Genomic DNA, 23,002 nt, shown 5'->3' on the forward strand with positions numbered 1-23,002 from the left:
AGGTCTACGCCTATGTCTTTCATTTCCTTCCGTATTCCTACTGCAACGCCAGTAGTACAAGATTCGGTGTGAAATGTGTCAAGTCTTATTCTCATTGTACAACAGGGATGCCATTACTCTGTAATTGGTATCCCCTCGCCTTGTGTCTTGCCTGATCTAATCTGGTTACAGCAAGTGCTTGACAAGGACACAATCACTTTCAAATTCCAGTGAAGCATTACGCTCTACCCGTACAAAGTTGTGTCAGAGGATGCTGTTGCGCAAGATACGTGAGGTCACTACTTGCCTTGTGTCGCAAGTATTCGCTATCGATTCCGACGCTTGCGTAACATTTCCTGATACCTTTCTCCATTAATATACATCGACACAAACTTGCATAGGTTTCGAGAAGCTAAGACAAAGAGGAAGGAATTATATACGATAGAATGAGATTCAAAACAGCATTAATGAGACGACAGTCTTACACCCTCTTGAAATATTTCATAGTCTTTTCTCTGTCATGAACGTGTCCTGTGCTTACTTGGCTAGAAACCGAGGACAGCTCCACTGGCCGTCTGAAGACACCGTGGTTACTCACGATCACCAACGAGTGACAGCTCCCATACAGGCGCTGAGCAGTCTTATCCCGCATTTCCTCTGATAACGAGTCAAGTATGCCTTTCTAACTTTTTCGGGTACGAGGGCTGCAAAACGACAGACAAACCAAAATACTGCGGGTTTGCCAGGAACCTCTGCTGTACGCCCATTTCCCAGAATGAGACACTCCAACGGTGGCTTTTAAAAGTCCCCTGTCGCCGAATCCGACAGAGGCGTGGATCCTGTGTTCGAGGCATTTCGTATTCTCACGCTCTTTGAAATTTCTCTGTGCACCATAAACATGATATTATTTGTTTTAAAAACCGGATAGCATGTCTTATTTGTGCGTGCGGTCTTGCGGCGGTCCGGTGCTATAGCAGCAGTTTTCCACACGGTACTGAGCGCTTCGTCACCCATTTAACGGCTCATCTTCTTATGAGACTTACCCCAGGCACGAGTCACGTCCTTGGGGTCGCCTGTCGGCGTGTACCTTCCTTGCTATTCGATTGAGATTCGGTCATATATGGGAAGCAGCAGAATGGATGGAGAAGATGGGGCGAAACTTGAGCTGCACCTCGCAGATGACGTTGGAGGTGTTGTAAACTAGAAGAGTTCGAAAATTCTCACATTAGCATAAGTACTGGCACAACATCTTGAGGATTTCCTTTTGATGTTACAGAGTATCTCAAACAATAACGCTGACCTACATACAGAGACGTCGTGGAGGGGCGATGTGTCACACAGCAGAGAAGAGGTTACACACCTTGTCCTGATATCCAATGATAGAATAACCGTTCTTGCAGTAACCCAGTTACTGAGATGTGGTCACGACTTAACTGTGTACTGTGCTTGTTCTGGGAAACCACACAACAAATTTACATTCACACCGCGCAGCCAAGCACTATTCACCTCGACTAATGTATATTGTGCATCGAATTCTGTACCAACTAATCTAAGATCATGAGATCTTTTCGTTGGTAGAATAAAATTAGTAGTGTTTCCCAAGTCGCTCGTATTTATTTGGCTCGCTGCGTACTCAGGAATGGACCACAACAGTTGAGTTACGCCGGAACTGGGGAATATCTTCGCTCTAATTCCTAGGCAAACAACCTCTCGACCGATATTACAGCATGCTTGTATGATGCTATTAACCGTCCATTTCTTGTTCCAAACTGCCACAAAGAACGTAAGTCCATCAGATTAACCATTTATTGCAAATACCACATCATAAGGACATATCTCCTCGGTACAAATGATACGCGTTCCAGATCCGTATATCATTAATTAAACAAACAGAGATATATAATAAAATGTACGTTGGTGTGGTAGTTCAGTCGAACGAAATGCCTCTAGTACCACGATTATTACGTTGGACCATGATGGGCATTTACCATCAGCCAGTAATGTCTCAGGGTAAAAGGCAACATCATCCGTGACTGGTGAAGCACCCCAAATGTAAGTACATTATATTCAAACTAATTAGAAAACCATTTGCAAAAGCCAGCAAAGAATGTAGTACAACGAATCGTCTTCATGTAGCACCAGAAGCGTAGTATCCTCCCGAGTGTCTACTGTAAGAAATATGATGTTGAAGAAAAGAGGTTAGGAATGACTGCAGCACCCAGAAATTCATGTATCGCTATGTTATTACCGAAGATATGGAACGAAACCGAACAACTAGGTGGTAGTTACATGATTATGCCTCCAGTTAGAAAATAATCAGGTAACGCCACCTCAAGCAGGCTAGGAAACTTGAGAGGCTGTTGGGTAATGCGAAATTCTAAATATCCATTCTGCTGCTACGTCTGTAAGTATATGGATAACGCTAGGAAATTCAGGTGATGAGGCGCTTCCGAAATTTGCGGGAACGCGACAGAGGTATTAAAAGGAAATTAGTTTAAAAGGCTCACTGCAACGAATCGACCATAGTCATGAGATGAGTTCAGATAAACAGGGCACGAATAAAAGAACAGTGATTCTGCAGTATACTGGTATGCGTACGTAGTGTTCTGGGAACCTTGCTAACATGATAGAACTTTGATGCAGTTACAATTAGCCTCCACAGTGCATACCGGTACTAAGACTCGGAGTGTGTACTCTCCAACATAATCACATGGCTTCGGGTACACTGAATCGTTGCACCTCAGATAACGGATGCTTGGTTCAAGGATACGAATGCTTATGCTGGATTTCAGCTTTTGCGTAACAGAAAAATGAGAATAATCTTAAGGTGCACAAAATGCTATGGTTGACCTTTGAGCGGCCTGTACCTCCTTGACACCTATCTTTACGCAGCAAGTCAGTTTAACAGCACTGAAGTCAGAATCATCTAACAAAAGTGTGTCAGCCTCTGGCTAACAATGAATTACCTTATCTTGGATTCGTACCGACTGTACTGTGTAGGCTGGGTTTTCACTTTCACTGTATCATCTGCCGAGGAAGTTATTTGAAGCCCCTTTACCATGAAATACGGTCATTTAGGTTATCCCTGTACACGGCTGAAGGAATTACTCGAGTTTCTTTTAAAATATTTATTCTGGTATGGTGGCAGGATGCACTCAATTGTACCTCGGTGTCCAGTTTTTGGCTGCGGGTTGATTGAGTGGGCGACACGACCCGATGTTGTCCGCCAGTCCTAACAACCGAGTGTCTGTACAGACCACAAGTAAGTGGAGGGTAACAAAACAACTCAATTTTCCCTGAAAAAAGGCTGACTAGATGACTGCTTCTGTCCATCATCTATATCTCTACTGCTTTTAGTCAAAATGCGTATCAATTCAGGCTCTGCGGTATTGTTTGCAGTCGGCTATGCTGGGTGGGTGTTCCTTTGCAACGGAGAGGTTGTCGTGCCAGCAGCCATGGCACAGAGTGCTGCCGGAATACAAGGCACTCAATCGCCACCGGTTCAAGAGGGCGACCAAGAGACAGACGAACTGCCGAAAGTTGATGTTGAAATTGTTCCTGGAAGGAGGTGAGGCAGTTATCCACCTATTAGTAGTGACGTTTCACTTTCTTCTTGGCATGGCAGGTGGAAAACATCGCGAAGGGCGCTGATAAAAATGAAACAGCGCTTCAAGCAATTCATTCACGATGGTGATGGCTTCCAATGAATTCCGGTAAAATGGAGCGTACATTCCCACTGACTTCCAGAGATTAGCAAAGTCGCACACGAATACGACCAACAGTTGAACGCGGTTACGCATCCCCCTGGTACGAGGCCTTAAAATTATCGACTGTCGCGTTTATGATTCAGTATAACCCAGACCAAGCACGGCATGTTAGGCGGAGCCCACTTGACGTTTATGAACAGCTCCTTGGAACGCCTCCGGAAATCGTATGACTGAAGTTTTCGTTGCTTTTATATCCGTGACCGTTTATGCTGTTCCAGACTCACCCGCTTTTAAAGGCCACTACACAGCAGCGATTCCAAGCAGTTCAGGAACACGACATGCCCACTAGTATGCAGATAGATTCTCAGAGGTCTCTGTTCATGGGAATCGACTCTCCAGCTGCAGCTCCACTCGACGCAAATGTCTCTCTGGAGGGGCTTAGTAATCTCCTTGAATCCAACACAGTACGACTAATTTCCATTTTTGAAGCACTGCGGCAAAATTCTGCTCCCTATGTTAGGTTGGGGGTGCTCTTGATATGCAGCAGGACGCAACAGGAAACCAGTATCTAAAAGCCCTTGTCCAAGGGATAGAACAATAAGGAAAGTAGGAGGGCGATTACGAGGCAATAAATGAACAGCAAGTAATGCTGAAGGACTCAGGGATACCCAGGGTAACTCCAACCGGAACGGGACAGAGTGCCAATCTCCGCCAAGAAACACACAGGACACTAGGTAGCAACATCATGGTTCGAGCTTGACAGGCGGAGCAGCCTCAGCTACTGAGGACAAGGCACTGGAAAAAGAGAAGGAGCAGCCCAAAAGTTGGTGGATGTCATCCCGAAGAAACAACGATTGTTCCCTTGCTTGCCTTGCTGATGTACTTCTCTATAGCTGCAAGTTGCTCTTCGAAGTGTTCTTTACGTCTTGCCTTGCCGATGGTATCCAGCTTCACAATGTGGGTAGTGTTCTGATATTCAGAGTTAAGCGTGTTCCATCTCTTTTTCAATCCGTTCAGAAGAGCAACCCTCTCTGAATCGGGCATTACTCGAACTTCCGACAACCCCGGAAAGCTACCCTGCAGCGAAATGAAAGCGGGACAGCTGCTGTTGAAAATTGACTCTGTTACACCCTGAAGGGGGCCAATTCGACACCGATATGAATGATTTAGTTTCATATTTCTACGAAATCTACTTACCATCGAATTGTCCTTCCGGAGCGACTCGACGTAGGCATACTCTAGCTGAAGTCTGTTTTTTATCTCCTTCAGGTACTCGGGAACTGCTCCGTAGTTCGGTTTCTTCATCCAGTCAAAAAGTCTTCCTGAGTTTTTCTTCGGCCGTGACAATATGTTGTCGATGGCATTTGCAGTCACGTGGTCACGAATAGACTTGATGCCCATGATCTGCTTGGAAAGCAATTTTGTCAGTATATGAAAATTGCAACGGTTCACGATCTAATAATTCACAAGACCCACCTGCTGACATTTTTTTCGACAGGACAGAAAAGGGGGACGCCTGGCCTACGCTGGATGTTGAAGCTGCACGTGAGTGTCATGGTGTTGTCATATTTACAGAAACTTACTATTCATCGAGTGGCTACGTGTCAACCAGCGCATTACCGTCGACGACGCAATAGCGGATGTTTGTTGCGTGGCCTGGAAAGACCTCGTTGCTTGCTTTTTTCTGCAAACGTGCGTGGGCTCAGGCTTCAGCTACGACGTAAACGCCCGTATCCTTACATCATGAAGAGGCCACTAGAAACCCGTATGCTGCATAAAATGAAGCACCTGCCATGTGGTCATCGTGTTTGCATTAAGTTGCAAGTGCCGAGTGACGATAGTCGGAGCTGGCTGGAGGAACGGCAAACCTACTGGTCTGTCATCAGCTGCAGGCGTTGGCGCTTTCCAGCGCGGCTTCTTTTTAGAAAGCACGAGGATGTGGGGCGATGTTTCTTTGACCTCTTTCAACGAAAGTATGCGCGGTGCCTTCGACTGCTTTTGTAGAACAACAGTAGGATCTGCACGGCAACATCTTGGTGGAGGTCCCATGTCAGCTGCGGGCTTCCTGTATTTATGACTGCCCTCATCAGGCGGTTGTCTTTTTCCTGAGTGAAGGACAAAACAATCTTGCACTGTGCAATGATATTCCAAAACAGATACTACTCCATGTGCTCAACTTATGGTCTGGTAGGCGTACCAGCAACATTCGATACTCCAGGCTTGGACGTTCCTTTCAGACAAAAAGTCGAGCAAGTTGGAGGGCATCCTGTGTTGCCTCGAGACGAGTGTGGGCTGCATTTCTCTGCTGGAAATTCCACCTGCCGGACAAGATTATAAATACTTTCCGGAACCTCCATCTTCCAATGTAAAACAGAAAAAGTTGCTACGACAAAGGCGACAACGTAAATCGCACACTGGAAAAGCTCGCTTTATCGTGGGACGACGCTTCGCGTACTGGAGGACGCCCTCTTCTGAGGGGTTTGAAGCGACGCGCGCACGATTTGTGTACACTCGGTATGCGATAGAACATTGGACTAAAACGGATTCCCGAAAGGCTGCCTCTCGATGGCGGGCTTTCAAAAAAACGCATCCGCTATGCGAAGTGAGCTGGTTTCCCACATTGACTGCCAAAGCTACGAAGGATTCTCTGTTGCCGCCAGTGATTCAGCCCGACTTGTGTAGCCGGCCCCAGATGTGACATCGTTCGTTTGGGACTGTTTGTGGGGTGGTGAATGAAGTGACAGCGCGTGACGAAATTCAGAATTCTTCTCTTGTTTAATGGTAAACAGGAACTTGTTTCTATATGATGTGAACTACGAAAAGCCCTTGATTGCTCAGTTTCCTCTGTCTCTCTGCTGCCTCTTCGCAGCGCTAGCAACGGTTCAGTCCCATTACTGTTAATTCTAAAAGCACCCGACAAGCAGATCACATCCATTTCTCGCTCAAAAGCTCCATAAGCCATTTGGGAGCTCTATAATAGATGGTAGTCGTTGATGTCTTCCCAATATATCCTAGTCTTCCGAGAAACCGTTCTTAACACGCATTCGTCTTTGTGGACTTGTATCATCCAGGAAGTGCGATGCAGCCGGCGGTTCCATTTTGTCACGCCTTGCAGAAAACTTTGTCATAATAGGGGCGACCCAAAAGAAATACTTGACACATAGTTGCCGACTAGAAGATTGCATGCCGATAATAACACGCCAGCAGAGGATGTGGAAACGTCTGCCGAGCGCGATAAGCCGCCTGCTCTACGTCCGCGAAAATGCCAATCGCTGCTGCGGACCCCCTAACTTTGTGCCGACAGGCCGCACTTTTTTCGGCAGAACGAGAAGGTGCTCTCCCAGTTGAATGACATACTCACTATCCCAAATCCTGTTACCCTGAGGAACCTTAGAGTGTAGCTCCCTACCATTTTCAGGCTGTTTGGCAGTCGATTGAAGAAAATATATTATATTTGATTCAATACGGCCGCTTCTACCGGCTCCAGCTTTCTACTAGTACAAATGGACTGTGTTGCTTCCGTTACAGTTGTAGGCATATAACATGGTTTTCGAGATATTGTTCATCCAAAAGATTGATGAAGAGAGGTGACGGCACTGAGCTTTTGAACCGGGCGTATTCGCTGACTTTTGCTCTATTGTCCAGGATTCGCTTTGTTCTAGTTTCTTAGGCAAAACTTAGCCTTGGAATCCGCGGTATCAGCACATGCTAATAAAAAAGGAAAAATACCAGAGGAAAATCGTGTGGCGCGTATATCCCAGGGTCTGCGGAACTTTCTTGCCACATGAGATTCGAGAGCCTCGCTACAGGTCACATGATGGCAACAGTCAGTTATCAGGTTACGCTTCGCAAAGACGGCATGCAATGGACACATTCGTCCAGTCATGCGTAAATTATACGCTCCATCTAAAATCTAAGGCCACGACGAAGCTGGTGGTGAAATATATCAGCGTCTTTCTATTGAGTAGTTAAGACATGCGAGATGTTCTCGTTATCCGTTTGCGTCTCTATGATTGTAAGCAAGCATTTTCCACCGCATGGTCATGCACATGTGATCTGGTTGCCTCTTCAGTATCCGCGTACTGAACTTAAAGTGCAGCAGATGAAGGGAAAAAGCAATATTCACCAATGTGCAGGTAGCACATTGGAACTCTTCAGCCTGGAAATCCTTGTGGCCGGATCCACCCCCACGAAAAACAAAGCTCGAACGATCACACAAAGCTGGAGTTGTTCTACCGCGTTCAGAAAACTCAACTCCACTGAGACACAATCGGATCACCACAGCAACGGAATCGGTCACTATCCGGACCTTATGAATGAACCGGTACAATACCGATATTTTACGTTGGTGGCAGAAACTTCCTTCAGGATCGCCCCAAGAACCTTCTAACACTAAATCACCATTTCATAAAAAGACCTAACCACAGACCCGCAGCGCCCGTCGCCTTACACGAAAAACGGTGTACGCTTGTCCACAGATGCTGCGAAGCCACATCATGCAGCACCCTTCGAGTGCGATGAATGCTGAGAGGGGGATTGCAGCGACGGTAGTCGCACACAATGACGTTGGTGTTAGCACCTCTTATGGTTTTTCGACATTCCCGGGTTCGATTCGGCTTCCTGAGGCACTACCCCGAGAAAAACATGAACCCGTGATGCACCCTTGACTTTATTCCGGTGTAGGATATACCGGAGGATCTTAGGACTAGAGGAATATACAGTCGACTTCTCCGTGATACGCGATGACGCACTCTACTAAGCCATGAGGAACACTGAGCAACGGACAGTTCCTCGACCGTGGAACAGATAGCGAGTACCACGCAAGGGACTGCTTCTTTGTAGTATACAAATGTCTGATGGCATATTCGCACCATTCCACCATGCAGTGGAAGAGATGTCATGAGCGTTGGACGAGCAACGGCTTGCAGACAACCTTTGAAACCATTAAAAGGAGACCAGTGAAATTCACTGTACTGTAGCAACAGTACATTCAGTGAAAAGGGGACGGCCACTTTCTAGTAAGGAGACCTTTGTTGTCCGGCCACACAGGTTTCTGGTCAGGGTGCTTAACGTAAAGCTGTGCTCCCAGTTGCCGCGCTTTCTCTCCCTTGATTCGCTCGCGTGCAAACCGATCCAAAAATGACAACCGCCTTCTCCTGAACAAAGGATCGAAGAACCTATGTTTCGCGCCATGGTATCGGGCCAGCCGCTCGTCGTGGTCCAGGGCTGCTTGCAGTGTGCGTCGGCTTTGTTCCTGCTTTTTCCTAAACGCGGTTGTATCCTGCACCGGTTCACGATCGCCGAGGCCTATATCTACTCGAAGCACAACCGGCTGCTGTATCAATTCGGAAGCACTTTGGCCTAAGCCAGTTTCCGCTAGAGCTGACAGAGCCAATAGACACTCCTGAGTGCGGCTCCTGGACAACGCTGTACCGCGGGATTCAGTGTCAAGAATGAGCGACTTTGGCTGCTCCAGCGAATCCTCCTCGCTACTGTTGGCTTCACGAGCTCCGTTATGGAAACGATCGCGGGATCGGTTATTTTTGCCACCTGAACATAACAGATCACCTCTTGACTCTGAACCCAGGAATGGAAATGAAGGAATACCACTTGGGAGAATCCGCGAACAGCAGGGAGGTCGTCCACCTTCTAGCATCACCGACCCCCAGGGGTATGAGTCGACGCAGGCGAGTCATAATTTCATCCTCCATCTGTTACTGGTGCCATGTTTTCCCCTGAAACAATTATATCAAAAGTGCTACCATAGCTGCAGGTGCTAAGTTCATGTTCTACGACTAACGCGGCGGACTTCCTTCAATTTACACCAGACATCTGCCGGTTACGTCACCCTGTGCTTTAGCGCGTACCATGTAAATATGGTGAAGCAGCACACACATTGCGGATCGCACCCGATTGTTCCGTTCGGGAAAAAAGAAGAGCAGCTACGTCGTCGTTGATATTCGCCGGAGAAATGTGCCTGCGAAAACATGTGCACACATATTTTTCAGGAAGCAAGTAGTAGGTAGCACATTCCTCGCAAGTTAGTCACCACCTGTATTCATTGTCAATCTGAGTCTGCAGAAGGGTCATGTACGGCGACGTCCGCCTACTTCTGATATTCTCCGATAGCTGAGTGAACATGACCAGGCCGTTTTAAGACAACAGACTAGCGTACTTCAGCAAATACTTGAGTCAACATTGACAACCGTTGTCTTCTGCTTTCCACATCATCAGCTACTCTCACACGGCCGCTCAACCCAGGCGTGATGTACCTTTTATCTGTAGCTTGTTCCTGAGCAACTCGTCTTGTTGCCATCGCAGGCTCACTCGGGTCACCCTGTTGTTCCCTGTTTGTAGAGCTCGAAACAATACCTGCACCATACGCCGGCACACAATTAGTACCTAATGCAATCGTACACCAGCACGTACGGCGAACCAAGAAGCTTCACCGAGAGTCGTTTACACACGAGCTTCTGCGATGCTTGAGGCTTCATGCGCCTATGTCCTCATGCCGGACCTGCCTACATCACCAAGTCCCCTTGCGGGATCGGCTCCTGCCGAACAAATACCTACGCTGGTCGGCTGTGTGCTGCCAGGTAAATCCAGGATCCCTCCACAGCGCCGGGTCAACAGGGGTGCGTAACGGATCGTCGGGGCACAGCGTTCGATACAACCTGGAAAAAGAGAACGCACATGTCACATCTTCGAATTGAAAATGCCATCGACACCTCACGGAGGTACTGGGGTTTTCTCATGTCCTCGCCGACACCACCCATCCCACCTACCCATAAAGGTCTTGGAGTGTCGGGTTCTCGCGAAGAACTTTTTCGTCTATACTTTGAAAAAACGCTCGAACCGCATCGCGCTTCTTCCAGCACTGTTCCATCGTGGCGGACAACGTTGTCAGCGACACATGAGCAGGACGAGGAGCAAATCGCATGGCCTGCACAGAGGCAACAAGTTGAGACCAGGAGCAGAAGCAAACTTGACATGTCTATATATGCTTCGATCATAGGTTGGCTGTGGGAAAGATGCTAGACATACATCGCAGGCCCTTTGCGTCCGGGAGAGACCGTCACGGGTTGTGTTCCTCGGTGAACAGAAAGTGAGCTGACTGCGTCGACAACATGCGCGACTCCATGTAGAGGACTGCATGTGCATGATCAGCCTTGCGCTGATGTACCAGCAAAATGGATTGAGTGGAAATTGCGCGCATGAGTGCTGCGAGACTGCGAGCTCAACGATAGATGCATGCAATCGACTCACCTGCATCTGAAAATATTGAGCCATCTGCACATCCTGGAGCATATACTTGGATGGCCAGTACCACTTCATCATTTGACGGCCTTGCAGTGGCCTCACCCACTGCTCTTCCCCTGGCATACCGCACGCATATCCAAAAATCTTTTTTCTGGCATCAGCTACGGCACTTTTTCGCATCGAGTGCGGTGTCTGCCCCTCTTGTAGGCGCCGGAGGGACGGAGATGCCAGCCTCCTCATCATAGCAGGCGAGGTTACGTGAGATTAACAGAAAACGCCTCACACTGCATACACGAACACGCCAAACTCATAAACCCGTGCTTCTCCTGCTCTACAGTGAAATTAAAAAAAAACAGAACGCAGCGTGCAGACAAAGCATGTAAGATATTAACTAAGAGACTCGGGTCATTGTAGCAACCTAGCGGGTTTCTTAAGAAATATGGGCAGCACACTCTCTCCTTTATCACAGTTGTGGAAAAACAGAAAAAGGCGCCATTTTAGTGGAATCGACGACTCAGACACTGGGAACGAACATTCTCAAGTCACCATTTGGCCAAAACTGAGACCAACTAACAGAGCCAGGATTTTTGTTCATTCATGCATGCACTGGAGGGTCTGCAAGGAGCGGGTCAGCGCTTTCCCCCTACCTGAAAAATCAAGGCACTCCGACAACGTGGCCGAGTGGTTAAGGCGGTGGCCTGCTAAGCCATTGGGTTCTGCCCGCGCAGGTTCGAATCCTGCCGTTGTCGCTTTGAAATTGCGGTTCGTTTAAGTAAATATTTTCCTCTTCCATACGGAGATCGTCTTAGCAGAGAAAGTGGTGGGTGAAGTGTTTCTGCCTCGCTCTGACATCTTGTGAATTTCCAGACTGCTTCTTCACTTAGTTGCTATGCACATGAATAGCCCCGCGTGTTGTACAAATTAGAAAAGTTTTCTTTCGCGTTTCATCATCCTCGACCAACTATTAGCATAGGTGCTCTCCTTATGAGCAATGCCAATGTACTTTATCTCTCTAAGACGAAGAAGTATCGGTTTCGTTGACTGGTGACCTGGACACCACAGGTGACACCATTTGGAGGTTGCTCAGCGTAGCGTCGTTCAAGGATTGCTCTGTGTAGTTCGAGTGCCTTGGCATGGACCAACACCAGGCATAGCGCTATTTTATCCGCTAAATATGATAGATCGCACAAACATTCCTTAATGAGGCTCCTGCATAAAGCTGTACCCCGGGATTCAGCGTCAAGAATGAGTGACTTCAGCTGCTCCCGCCATTCCTCTCCTCGTTACTCGCGCCTTCACGAGCTCCGTTGTCAACACAGGAAGAGGTTTCGACAACCGAGAAACGTCATATTCTTCAGGGCAGGAGGAAAAAAAGGTCTACATCAGCGGACATACTCGCTTTGTATCGTCAAAAAAACGTTACTTTTCCCCCCGGACTATATGTGCAGCAGGTTCCACGGCATTTGAAAAAGCTTAGGTCGCTTATTGTCTTTGACTCAAATTAGTCAGAAACCCTCTCGATCTACTGGAATATATCATGATATTGTCGAAACTAACGATGTACATCGAGCGGCAAGTCATAATCCGTTGACTTTACACTGTGCCCCGTACTTCACTCGTTGCGGTGGCTGCTAAGTAGTGCGGAACAAGGGGCGTTTTGGCGAAATTGAAGGTGAACATTTATTGAGGACCTGATAATAGGCGAGGCGAGCTGCATCGACAGAGAGGAGCGTCTGCCCAGCGTCGTCTCCAACAAGAGGTCGGCCCTGCCGTCTGTAGTACCCCTGACGTACCACGGTTCGTCGGCCTGTTGCAAACGCTCCATGTGATCGGGATTTTACTTACCTTCACCACATCGATGGTGCATTGTACATGTACTGACTGAGTCGTGGCCAGGGCTGCGATTCTGTAGTGACGATTCGTATTTATTCGACCCTGCGGTTCTATCCGTCATTAGCGACAGCAACATACCTATCCGGTGTTCACAGTTCGCAAAGGTCAAGGCCATACTGCAGCCCACACAGCAGAAAACGTAACTGTCTGTAACAGTCAGCGCCAGGTACACACGCTCATTATTTGGAGAAGATCCTTGCTGCGAGACACAAGTAAGAGATTATCCGGTGTAACTGGTAACACACCGGAACTAGGTGGCCATGCCTTGTCACTCAGGCTGAGCCGAAAGACAGGATTAGGATTCACCGTAATAAGAGGTAGTCAGTTCCCGTCAAAAGGAGGAACCTTCACGCTATGGTCTCAGACATCTCGTGTAGTCGAACGGACAAGCCCCACATTCTCTATGCTGTGTCCCTGCCGGGGACAAGGAACAAGGCGACGGCTGCAAATCCGTGTGGGATCACACATTAATACCCGACACACACGGGTTTTTCGTGTCATAGAAAGTAGTAACAGCTCACTTCTACTAAGGCCCGCTTCGCAGCTTGCTGCAGCCCTGTCGCTAGCACATGGCTCTCCTTTTCAGGGCGCTGACGTCCTGATTCAGCCAAAGAAATGCCGTCCCGACTACATCTAGAACCTCGCTACTACCTATGACACATTTCAACTTCGAGGAGAAAAGGGGTAAGGGAAGAACCATGCGGCAAAGTGCAAGGCGGCTTGGACGGTCTGTCCTCACCGCCTTGCCAGCATGGTGCATCGCTGCTGGCTTGTCCTCTTTCAAAACACAATCACAAACAAGTCGGTGTTGATTGATTCGACTGCTGCACCAATGGCACTGCACCAGCCGAAAGGACGCCGACTTTTTTAGCGGTGACCGGCGGCGGACTCGCGGAACAAAAGCCGCCTGAAGCCTTCGAACCTATGGAATTGGACAGCAGCTGCCGATGTAATGCGGTTATTGCAAAACGAGGAAAGATATGTGCGTATGACAAAAGCGCATAATCTGACTAACACGACACGTGGATACGTATTCACGATGAACCAGGAATCACACTGTTCGGCACGGTCTAGTAGCGCATTGAAGAATTCAGTCAATATGCCCCGACACGGGTAATTTTGCTTCAAGTAACTGGTACGAGGATAGGTCCATACGATTAGTAAAATTGCGTTCATCCAGGCGGGATCCACGTGTAAAAAATTTGAGACGGTCGTCTCGGTATTACTGTGCACACCTAAGAAACTGCGTTCTGCTTCTGAATTGCTTTTTTGGGGATCAGTTAAGTGCGCATACGGGGGAAGGGACCTTTGTGGCGTTCGAATGGACCACTCCTAAACCTAGAACTGTGAAAATGGTAAAACTAATAACTTGGACACTACACCATAGAACTGTGAAAATGGTAAAATTAATAACTTGGACACTATGCCTAGAAATATGTGGGGGGTGAGGTCGGAGGAAGAAGCCGTGGCACCATCCAAAGAGAGGAACTCGCTTACCCTCTGACATCTTTTAAATTTTACGGAAGATGGAATAGCAGCATCTTTTAAAGGATCAAACTCACCGCAGTTACCGGCAGCACAGCAGTCGCCAACGTATGAGTACTGCCGGGCTGTTGCCCAAATGGTCTGGACGCAAGACACCCACCACCGAGGATTGCCCAAATAATAGCACCACCGGGCTGAAGCTGCTCGTTCTTGTTTTTGCGCATCCTTCGATACCTATCCTTCATATGTGAAATTCATCCTTCCGTTAGCAAAAATAACAGTCACACATGATCGCATAGCACAGAAAAAAAAGTTCGTCTCCCCGCGTCCCTGTCTTGGCCGTGAAAGGCTGCAGCCACACTGCCGTAGTGGTTTGCATGAATTGGAGGTCAACAGGGCGTGCCAGGCACGGGGTGTGCATGCGCGGCTACCCGCGTGTTTACCACAACATTCGACTACTGTGGCTTGTCGACTTCACCGATTCCCCTCTTCACGCCCTCTAGGTACCACCACTAAGCACTGCGTCAAATGTTTTTGTGCCTTGCCGAGGGGGAAGCCGACGAAAAAACAAATTCCCAAGTGACGTTGCCATTATCCTAGGGCACGTCCGCACAGCAAGCCTACTGCCCACACGTCTATTGCTGTGTGCAGTTTGAGCAGAAGGTGTCCACGGCAGCCTCTTTGTCTGCAAAACTCAACATCTGATACCAGAGTTTTTTTAGGAAGCTAAGTAACTCTTCGTATGAGGAATTGTGTTGTTTGCATGGGTAGACGGATCAGCAATTTGGACAAACGCGTCTCCCGTGAGCAGGGGTAAGTACTTCACGTTAAGAGGTTTTTATGCACTGGAGTTGCAACTCTACTGGGGTGGACGACCCCCTGCGTGCAAGGACCGGGCCAGGCGACCGTTCCGGCCAATGTGAGCAGGATGCATCTCTACTCTCTGTTGACTTTAGTTCTTCCTTTTTCTGAGACGCTGCTTCTGGTTCGATGTGTTCTGGTGTCTGGTAACTGAGTTTGTGACCGAGGACAGTCCAGTCTGGTGCATGCACTCGAAGACGGCTGCTGGTGCTGGACGGTGGGCACCTCAAGGATAGGTCTGACGTCTGCAAAGTGCGTTTTATCTGGGCTTGACGCTTTGTGTTAGATGCTATGCATTTTCAGCTGATCGGCACCAGGAATGTAGTGCCAGCTGTCGGGTGAAACACAAGAGCCCGGCGACCTATTTTTTTGGTGGGCAAGGCGAAAGTCGGACCAGCCTGGTTTCGCCAAGGAGAGATGATCTTGTCCACGTGCTTGTCTTCTTTTTTTCCTTCCGTGCAAAACCACTAGGGTGGTGCTGAGGGCGTGGTCTCAGATGGTGCTGCCTATTCGTCGCGACCTCTCGCTGCTGTTATCACCGGAAGCCTTGGGCCGGAGGCGGGAATAATTGCAACGCTGTCGGTCGGCTTCGCGCAGTGCGTCGTTTTTTTTAGGCAGCACCGCTGTCACCTCTTCAGCCGTGCACGTTGCAGCTGCCTGTGTCTGTTGAGTCGTCCATTTCTGTCCGCTGCGCCACTTTCTTTTCCCCTTTGGGCTTCCCGGGAGAGTGCACAGCGGCGGCATCGCGCGACAAACAATACATACGCTCTCAGCAGGACGCCGCCGGATCGGAGAAAAGATACCTGGCTCGTGTGTATTCGTAAGTCAAAAACAGTAGCTGAGGGCTGGCACTGCAGAACCTGTTTCGATTGCTGGTTTATCTTCGTTTCTGTGATGACAGAAATTGCAAAACTAGGCCCCTCCGTGCTTGACGATGAGTGGTGTCTGATCGTAGTACCAGGATTTTCTTAGCATCAGAGAAGAGGGTTGTTTGTGGTCTGTCTTTCAAACCAATGCCGTGCGTGCATGCCACACTCGCGTAGCAGGTGCGACTATCGCGCGGTTGAGCCAGTGCGTAAATGGAGTCTATCCGGATAGAAGCCTGACTGTGACGAACGGACATAAGGTCATCCCCGGTAGAAAAGGGCAGGTCCGTTCTTCCAACTCTAGTCGGCGCGGAGCGCCTAGTTGAGCATGAAAGTTGAGGGGGAAGTTTCGCGACTCCGAGACGTGGCGGGTATGTTTTACCACATAACGCACATAAGGTTAGGATGTGGTTATTGCAGTGACACTATTGACCTGTAACGCCGAAATCGAGTATGGTAATCAGAGTTGTGCATCGCCACGATGTGCGTCAATATCGGATGTGGTGCACCGATTCTTTTGAGCTAGGTGTGCTCAGGGAGGGATGCGTGGTGGGTGGGAGGATACCAAAACGGACGGATACTAATCGTGTGCATGTCAGTGACGCGATTACGCAGTTGCCCGACATTGCTGGAAGATGACAGAGCCCCAATTTTCGTAAATGACTAAGGCGCTTTGTGGGCTAGAGTCTTTTTGTTTAGCCATTTTCTGGTGGCACCTATCTTGATGCCAAAGGCAAGTTGCGCTGCTCCGATTGTGCTTGTCTTAATGCAGTTTCCGCCTGCCATCCGCCGTTAGAGGTCGATGACCAATGCCGACGTAGCGTTACTTTTTGAGGCTCGGCTGGCGGAAAGCCTGTGTCCGACAGGTCCCCTCTGAGTTGTTTCGGAGCCGACAGGGTGTCAGTCCACCAGGACGCCGGTATTGTGGTGTGTGGCTGTCTGTTTTGGTCTGCATTTCGTTTTTGAAATGAACACTGGGCAACGCCCGGCCACTGGCGCTATGATGGCACCTGGCGGCTGCCAGGCTTACGCTCCATGCGGCGCCGAAGGGCATGCCGCTTACCAGCAACAACCTGGGAGGTCGTATTCGCAACAGTATGATGCCCAACATCAGGCATCTGTTCGAGGGTATACATCACAGCAAGTACAGTACAGAAATGCACATCCTTCAGATGTGGCAGCAACAAACGCCGTTCAACAACAAGCTGCCGTGCAACATCATGTTGGCAGCCAGCAGTCGAGCTCGCACGAAGCGGCTGCTGCACAACAGCACAACAGCGGCACTCAACACACCGTGTCGGGCTCCCAGCAGGAGGGCCAACAACGGAAGCAGCATCACTCGTCGAAGCCTACTGCCAGCATGCCGAGGCCACATTCGGACTGGCAGATTCCGGACCGCTATGAAATCCGCCACCTAATTGGGACCGGGTCATACGGTGAGCACCGTGAATTTTAGTCCAGCGGTAGGATGTTGTAATCTTGTTTCTTCCTATGGTGCCAGATCCAAGCGACCACTGCTATTTTCACGCACTAGTCTGACTAGTCTGCAACATTGTTGCTCCAAATGGCAATGCATGCTCACGTGTCGTAAAATCCATATTCTTTGAGGTGACTCGATGTTATCGCTGAGCAAGGCTAACGAACATGCTGGTGTGAAATTGACCCTCTTTAGCAGAATTCGCCGCTTCTGTAGGTTGGCACGGAGTGGGCAAGTGCTGAGCAGACATCTCTGAGGAAGCAGACTGGCTGTCACCGTGATGTATTGCTTTCAGCAGCTTCAACCATTGTCTCATCAGGCTACCTGTGTTGTACGTTTGCTGTAAATGATCGCCTTCAGGCCACGTATGTGAAGCTTATGATAAACTGGAGAAACGCGTTGTTGCGATCAAGAAAATCCTGCGCGTTTTTGAAGACCTTATCGACTGCAAACGCATCCTGAGGGAAATTGCTATTCTGAACAGACTGAATCACGACCATGTAGTGAAGGTGCTCGACATCGTCATCCCAAAGGATGTGGAGAAGTTTGATGTAAGTCGGGCTATTCAGTCCCGTTCGTCGGAATTACCTTTGTCGGCCGAGTCTGCCCCCTAATGGCGAAATGCAGCACTGGTCAATTCATGCTGACTTAGGGTGCACGTTCTTCCTTGCTCTTTTTCGTTGTCGCCAGATCTGCGGCTGGCCGCTGCAACCGTCAATCGAGAAATTGCGTTTAGCTGTGGCACAGAAGGCGTTGAACGCAGTGGAAACCACTGCACCCGCAAAGTACAGTGAACGCTCATCTGTGTATTTGCTTGAATAATTATGCAACAAGACAGTCCTTTGTCGCACCCCTGCTGGCTTGCACCATGCGTGGGCCGCTGGTACCGAAGGCCTTTGTCGTCGTTGAGCTTTGTGTCGTGGCAAGCAGTTCCAGCTTCCCTTGCCTGTGATAACGCATACTGCGCGATGAGGTCAAGCTCTATATGTTGCTTGCTCTGTATGTTGGAAGAAAGATGCCTTTCTTTGTGCGTTTGTTGAGTAATGTCACTGACGCTGAGCGAATAGTATTTTCAGAGAACTTGATGAGTTTGCGGTGAATGTTGCGGTATGCAGGAGCTGTACGTCGTACTCGAGATTGCGGACTCTGACTTCAAAAAGCTCTTTCGGACCCCGGTGTACCTGACGGAACTTCACATAAAGACGCTTCTCTATAACCTCCTTGTCGGTGTGAAGTATGTACATTCTGCTGGCATCCTGCATCGCGATTTGGTAAGACATGGCGACGCAAGCGTCTGCTGAGGCGACCATCCTCACAAAGGACCTGCTGCACTCGAGAATTTACCTCTCCTTAGTGGGCCGTGCATTCTGCGTGGAGCCTTCCCGGTTCAACTTTGGGTGTAGGATACATTTAGTGACACGCGTGACGCGTTTAAGACAGTCAACTTTGTTTCATGCGTAAGAACTACACACAGACGGTCTGCTGTTTGTTTCAGAAGCCCGCCAATTGTCTGGTCAACCAAGACTGTAGCGTGAAGGTATGCGACTTCGGCCTTGCTAGAACCGTGGACTATCCTGAGAACGGGAACTCCCAGCTGCCAATTTCTCCTCGAGAAGACGACATGAATCTCGTCACCTTTCCACACACTAAGAACCTCAAGCGGCAACTTACAGGACACGTCGTGACGAGGTTAGTGGATCTGACACGGGCGTGTCGTCCGGACTGCATAAGGGCGGAAGTGCGTCATCGGGTTGGAGCAGATGTGCGTTGGCATGTGTCACTTGCATGCACGAAGAGACAACGTAGTGCGCAGAAACAGTTGGTGAAAACCATGATGCAGGGACTAGTGCTGCGGGCGCTGCTGTGTTAGGGGGATTGACGCTGTATAAGTCGTACATGGATTGGTAGTTGCATAAGACGTTCATGGTCAGCTCATGTGGTGAATTCATAGTTCATCAGTGAAGTTCATTCATCTCCTGGTTTCGAATTGGCTACGCTCTGGGTTCGTTTCAGGTGGTATCGCGCTCCGGAGCTAATTCTGCTGCAGGAGAACTATACCGAGGCCATTGATGTGTGGTCTATCGGGTGCATCTTTGCTGAACTTCTTAACATGATTGTGAGTTTGGGGACACAACCAGAGAGTCACGTACAAGGTGAAACGCTCATGGATACACGTGCATGGTCAAATCGGCGGGGAAGGGACTCAGGGTCATTCATCTAGCAGTGGCATATCGTACCAACGATAGTGACATCAGCACATACAGATCCACTTAGGGACTGATATTCGTTCCTCAAAAAATGCAAACAACTGGTAAGAGTGTTCTCCACAGAGGTATGTTGCTCCCACCAGTCGTTTGCCAGGGGCTGTCTGAGCGGACAACCAGGTCCTCGTGGATTCGTTTCGCATTGCTCGGGCTGTTTTTGCGTCTTTCAAGCCAATTTGTTTTTGCGGGGTCCGGCTTCGGGGCTGTTGATGAGTTTTTCGCTGTCTTCACTTTGCGTCTATCAGAAAGAAAACGTTGCGTATCACGCGGATCGAGGTCCCCTCTTCCCAGGCTCGTCGTGCTTCCCTCTGTCTCCTGACCAGAAAGCGGGCAACGACTTCAAGTGAGTTCTGAAATGCTGGAGAAGGTATTCTGGTCACCGCAGAGGGGTCACCAGGGGTGGCGGGTCACGCCCACTCGTGTGGCTGAAGTGACACGTTGCCGTGTCGCGTTTTATGGTGTGAGGAAGCCTGAGCGAATCCCCCAACTGTTCATCCGGAGATGCACACATAAGAGGACGTGTTGTTTTTTGGCTTCGCAGATTTCACACCCGCGGCAATCGCGACCAGCTCAATGTTATCTTTAACATATTGGGGACTCCGAGTGAGGAGGACATTGAGGCGTTGGAGAAGGAGGATGCGAAGCGCTATATTCGAATTTTCCCGAAGAGAGAGGGCACGGATTTGGCTGAACGTTTTCCGGCGTCCTCTGGTAAGTGCTGACAATATTACCAAAATCACATCATTTCAGTACGACAGTCGCACAAGACGCTCATGTGCTCATTCAGGTGTCACAGGCGCTCATGTGGTAGTGTGCGTCTTTCGCTCTCAGCTGACGCTATCCATCTGCTGAAAAGGATGCTGGTTTTCAATCCAAACAAACGCATTACGATCAATGAGTGCCTGGCCCATCCCTTCTTTAAGGAAGTCCGGATCGCCGAAGTTGAAGTAAGTGGTCTATCACTGGGGACTACAGCTGCCCTCATATCTCACACCTCCGGCGCAGTTGAGCCGTCGGTTCTGCAGCTATGAAAAAACAACCACGTGCTTTGGGACTTCTAGTTACACTTTCCAGATTTGTACGCAGAGGTGATTTACCACCAGAGAGCCTCTCCGACAATCAAACCAATTAAATATGGTAGACATTTAGCATCTGTCATTGACATTTGAGGATAAAATGTTTTGGGCATGATGTGCTCTAGTTTTCGTAGCTAGGTGGATGGCACTCGACTGCCTGTATTTCCTGCGGACAACGTCTTTACAAACAAACGCATCAGTCGTAGCTCCTTGGAAAGCAGCAAATCCCGACATGGGGCTGGGCACATTCTTGGGCGCCAAACTGATTGCTACATCCTTTGCAGACAAACGCAACAGAGAAGGTTCGCCTGCCTTTCAATGACTGGATGAATATGGATGAGCCTCAACTACGGTAAGCGGAGACAGTGATACTAGTAAAGAGGTAGCCACCGGTGGCATACTGTGGGGGAGACAAGCCTGCCTCTTGTAAATTTTTGAAAGTTGAGTAGAGCTTCCCGCTTCAGAGAGGCCATATCGTATGTCATTCAGTGACTGTGTATATACCCCCTGTTTGAGGTCATTCACTGCTCAAAGCCTCTGTCGACTGCAATGGATTCATGACCGATGCCACTGTGCGTCGATCAGGATACTCCGTAACGGGGCACGAGAGAGTGAAAAACGTTACTTGGTGCACCTCCGTTGTTTGCCGCCTTCGCAGCTATGCATTCGTCAAGGAGATCCAGCGGTACCATCCAGAGATTCAGTTGCCTAGGCGGTCACCAAACCGGGCGAGCTCATAGGACATCAAAGCCAGTGTCCTAGAGAAATTTGTTCTCGGAGGTAGTCACCGCGTCCACGCAATATGTCGAGGACAGTATCTAGCAAGCCAGTAATCGGTTCATTTTACTTTCGACGTGCCGTGGGATAGGATTCAGTCAGTAGCAGTAGAGTCCGCGTTTGCATAGCTTCTCTCTTGAGACGACCACATAGGGCACAAACCCATGTGTTGCAAGTTATGGTTGAAAAGTCAGAAGGCAGGGCTTGAAAATTAGCATATTCTCTAGAGAGAGTTGCGTCACAGTTCCGCGGTTTGAAGAGTGTATCCTCCACTTATGGATACATTATCGCAATTCCTCGGACAACCCAAAGAGCTGAGTGCTGCGATGTCTTTCTGCGGATCAATGAATAGACCGGGTACTCGGTTTCTTCTCGTTTTTCTTTACTCGCTTCGTGGGTGGGCACAGCATCGCTACAATGTGGTAGTATATACTTTGAAGGAGTTCTCCAGCAAATTTGCTGACGGTTGCGTCGGGGTGGGCAGGAACATGTGGGCAATCTCGGGATGTTCCTCGAGGTAGTCTTCGGTTGTGTGCAGTGGTACTTTCGGCACAGGAAGCAGGCGGCTACTGCGGTGGACAGTCACCACGGCGGCTGCAGGCTCCTGGGCGGTTCGGGAATATTCGCATGGACTGACCGTCCAGCAAGATATATATATATATATATATATATGCATATAGGCATACACCGAATTCTTCTGCTGGTCGTCTCCCAGCAGAAGATTTCTGAAACTAGGCAGCAACCCTATGAAAAGCAATGAAAGGAGAACCATAGCTTCTGCAGCTACAACGTAGATACTCGGTACGTGGACAGGACATATCTTGCTGTTTGAGGCGACCACTAGGAACTATACAGGCATGCCTTCAAGCAGCGAAACAGCGTAACGTTTTGACGCTGTGAGGACCTCTATGTGTTCATCAAGGTCAAGGGTAAGCTACCAGTGGGAAGGAACAAAAGAAAGGTGGCGGGTGCATTTTGGCAGGCTGTTCAGAATACAGACTTCTCAATGAAGGTGCCTTCTTAGTAAAGAAGGGGGGGATAATGCCGTTATGGTGCACTTTTTTTGTATCTTATAGTCGAACACGAGGAATGTTTTTAGCTGCGGCTATTATCAAACGCTTGTGGATTCTTCAAGGGTGCGGCATAACCAGTGCTGTCCCACGCGCTATCAAAAACTGGTCAGCATTCCCCGTTCCCCCAGTCGTTTCTATCCTAACGTGACATGAACGCGATTGGCTTCTTTTTGTCCGTGGGCGCCACGACGTGTTGAAAGAAGTCACAGCTGATGGAAGCCAGCACAGGTCCGATACCATTCAAAAAGGACAAGTAGATCCTGTCCCGTGCCGGTCATCTGCTT

The 23,002-nt window shown here is 49.0% G+C and overlaps 4 protein-coding genes and 1 non-coding gene across 5 annotated transcripts; 3 read left to right on the top strand and 2 right to left on the bottom strand.

The window, feature by feature from the left end:
* The first annotated feature begins 3,277 nt into the window (after positions 1-3,277).
* TGME49_207780 (hypothetical protein) lies at positions 3,278-4,476 on the top strand. The gene is made up of 8 exons (XM_002369541.1): positions 3,278-3,547; positions 3,605-3,669; positions 3,727-3,786; positions 3,840-3,910; positions 3,965-4,034; positions 4,086-4,150; positions 4,207-4,292; positions 4,349-4,476. Exons 1-7 carry the CDS (start codon positions 3,342-3,344, stop codon positions 4,285-4,287), a joined length of 618 nt encoding a protein of 205 aa, XP_002369582.1. The 5' UTR covers positions 3,278-3,341; the 3' UTR covers positions 4,288-4,292; positions 4,349-4,476.
* Positions 4,477-4,520: 44 nt separating this feature from the next.
* On the bottom strand, positions 4,521-5,974 carry TGME49_207790 (enkurin, putative; the record flags this gene model as incomplete). The annotated part of the gene is made up of 2 exons (XM_002369542.2): positions 4,884-5,974; positions 4,521-4,763 (listed from the first exon to the last, which is right to left on the bottom strand). Exons 1-2 carry the CDS (start codon positions 5,085-5,087, stop codon positions 4,521-4,523), a joined length of 447 nt encoding a protein of 148 aa, XP_002369583.1. The 5' UTR covers positions 5,088-5,974.
* Positions 5,975-7,717: 1,743 nt separating this feature from the next.
* On the bottom strand, positions 7,718-11,534 carry TGME49_207800 (hypothetical protein). The gene is made up of 6 exons (XM_002369543.2): positions 10,953-11,534; positions 10,472-10,629; positions 10,260-10,360; positions 9,959-10,058; positions 9,554-9,663; positions 7,718-9,236 (listed from the first exon to the last, which is right to left on the bottom strand). Exons 1-6 carry the CDS (start codon positions 11,187-11,189, stop codon positions 8,677-8,679), a joined length of 1,266 nt encoding a protein of 421 aa, XP_002369584.1. The 5' UTR covers positions 11,190-11,534; the 3' UTR covers positions 7,718-8,676.
* Positions 11,535-11,613: 79 nt separating this feature from the next.
* TGME49_207810 lies at positions 11,614-11,695 on the top strand. Its single transcript has one exon. It is a non-coding gene; the product is annotated as a tRNA-Ser (tRNA).
* A 5,237-nt stretch (positions 11,696-16,932) lies between these two features.
* On the top strand, positions 16,933-22,905 carry TGME49_207820 (cell-cycle-associated protein kinase MAPK, putative). Its single transcript, XM_002369544.1, has 10 exons — positions 16,933-17,487; positions 17,889-18,079; positions 18,644-18,799; positions 19,024-19,217; positions 19,542-19,644; positions 20,038-20,135; positions 20,334-20,503; positions 20,624-20,739; positions 21,153-21,220; positions 21,527-22,905. The coding sequence occupies exons 1-10, from the start codon at positions 17,019-17,021 to the stop codon at positions 21,606-21,608; spliced, it is 1,647 nt and encodes a 548-aa protein (XP_002369585.1). The 5' UTR covers positions 16,933-17,018; the 3' UTR covers positions 21,609-22,905.
* The last annotated feature ends 97 nt before the right edge of the window (positions 22,906-23,002 follow it).

The sequence above is a fragment of the Toxoplasma gondii genome, chromosome Ib (assembly GCF_000006565.2).
Source record: "Toxoplasma gondii ME49 chromosome Ib, whole genome shotgun sequence".
NCBI classification, from domain to species: Eukaryota; Apicomplexa; class Conoidasida; order Eucoccidiorida; family Sarcocystidae; genus Toxoplasma; species Toxoplasma gondii.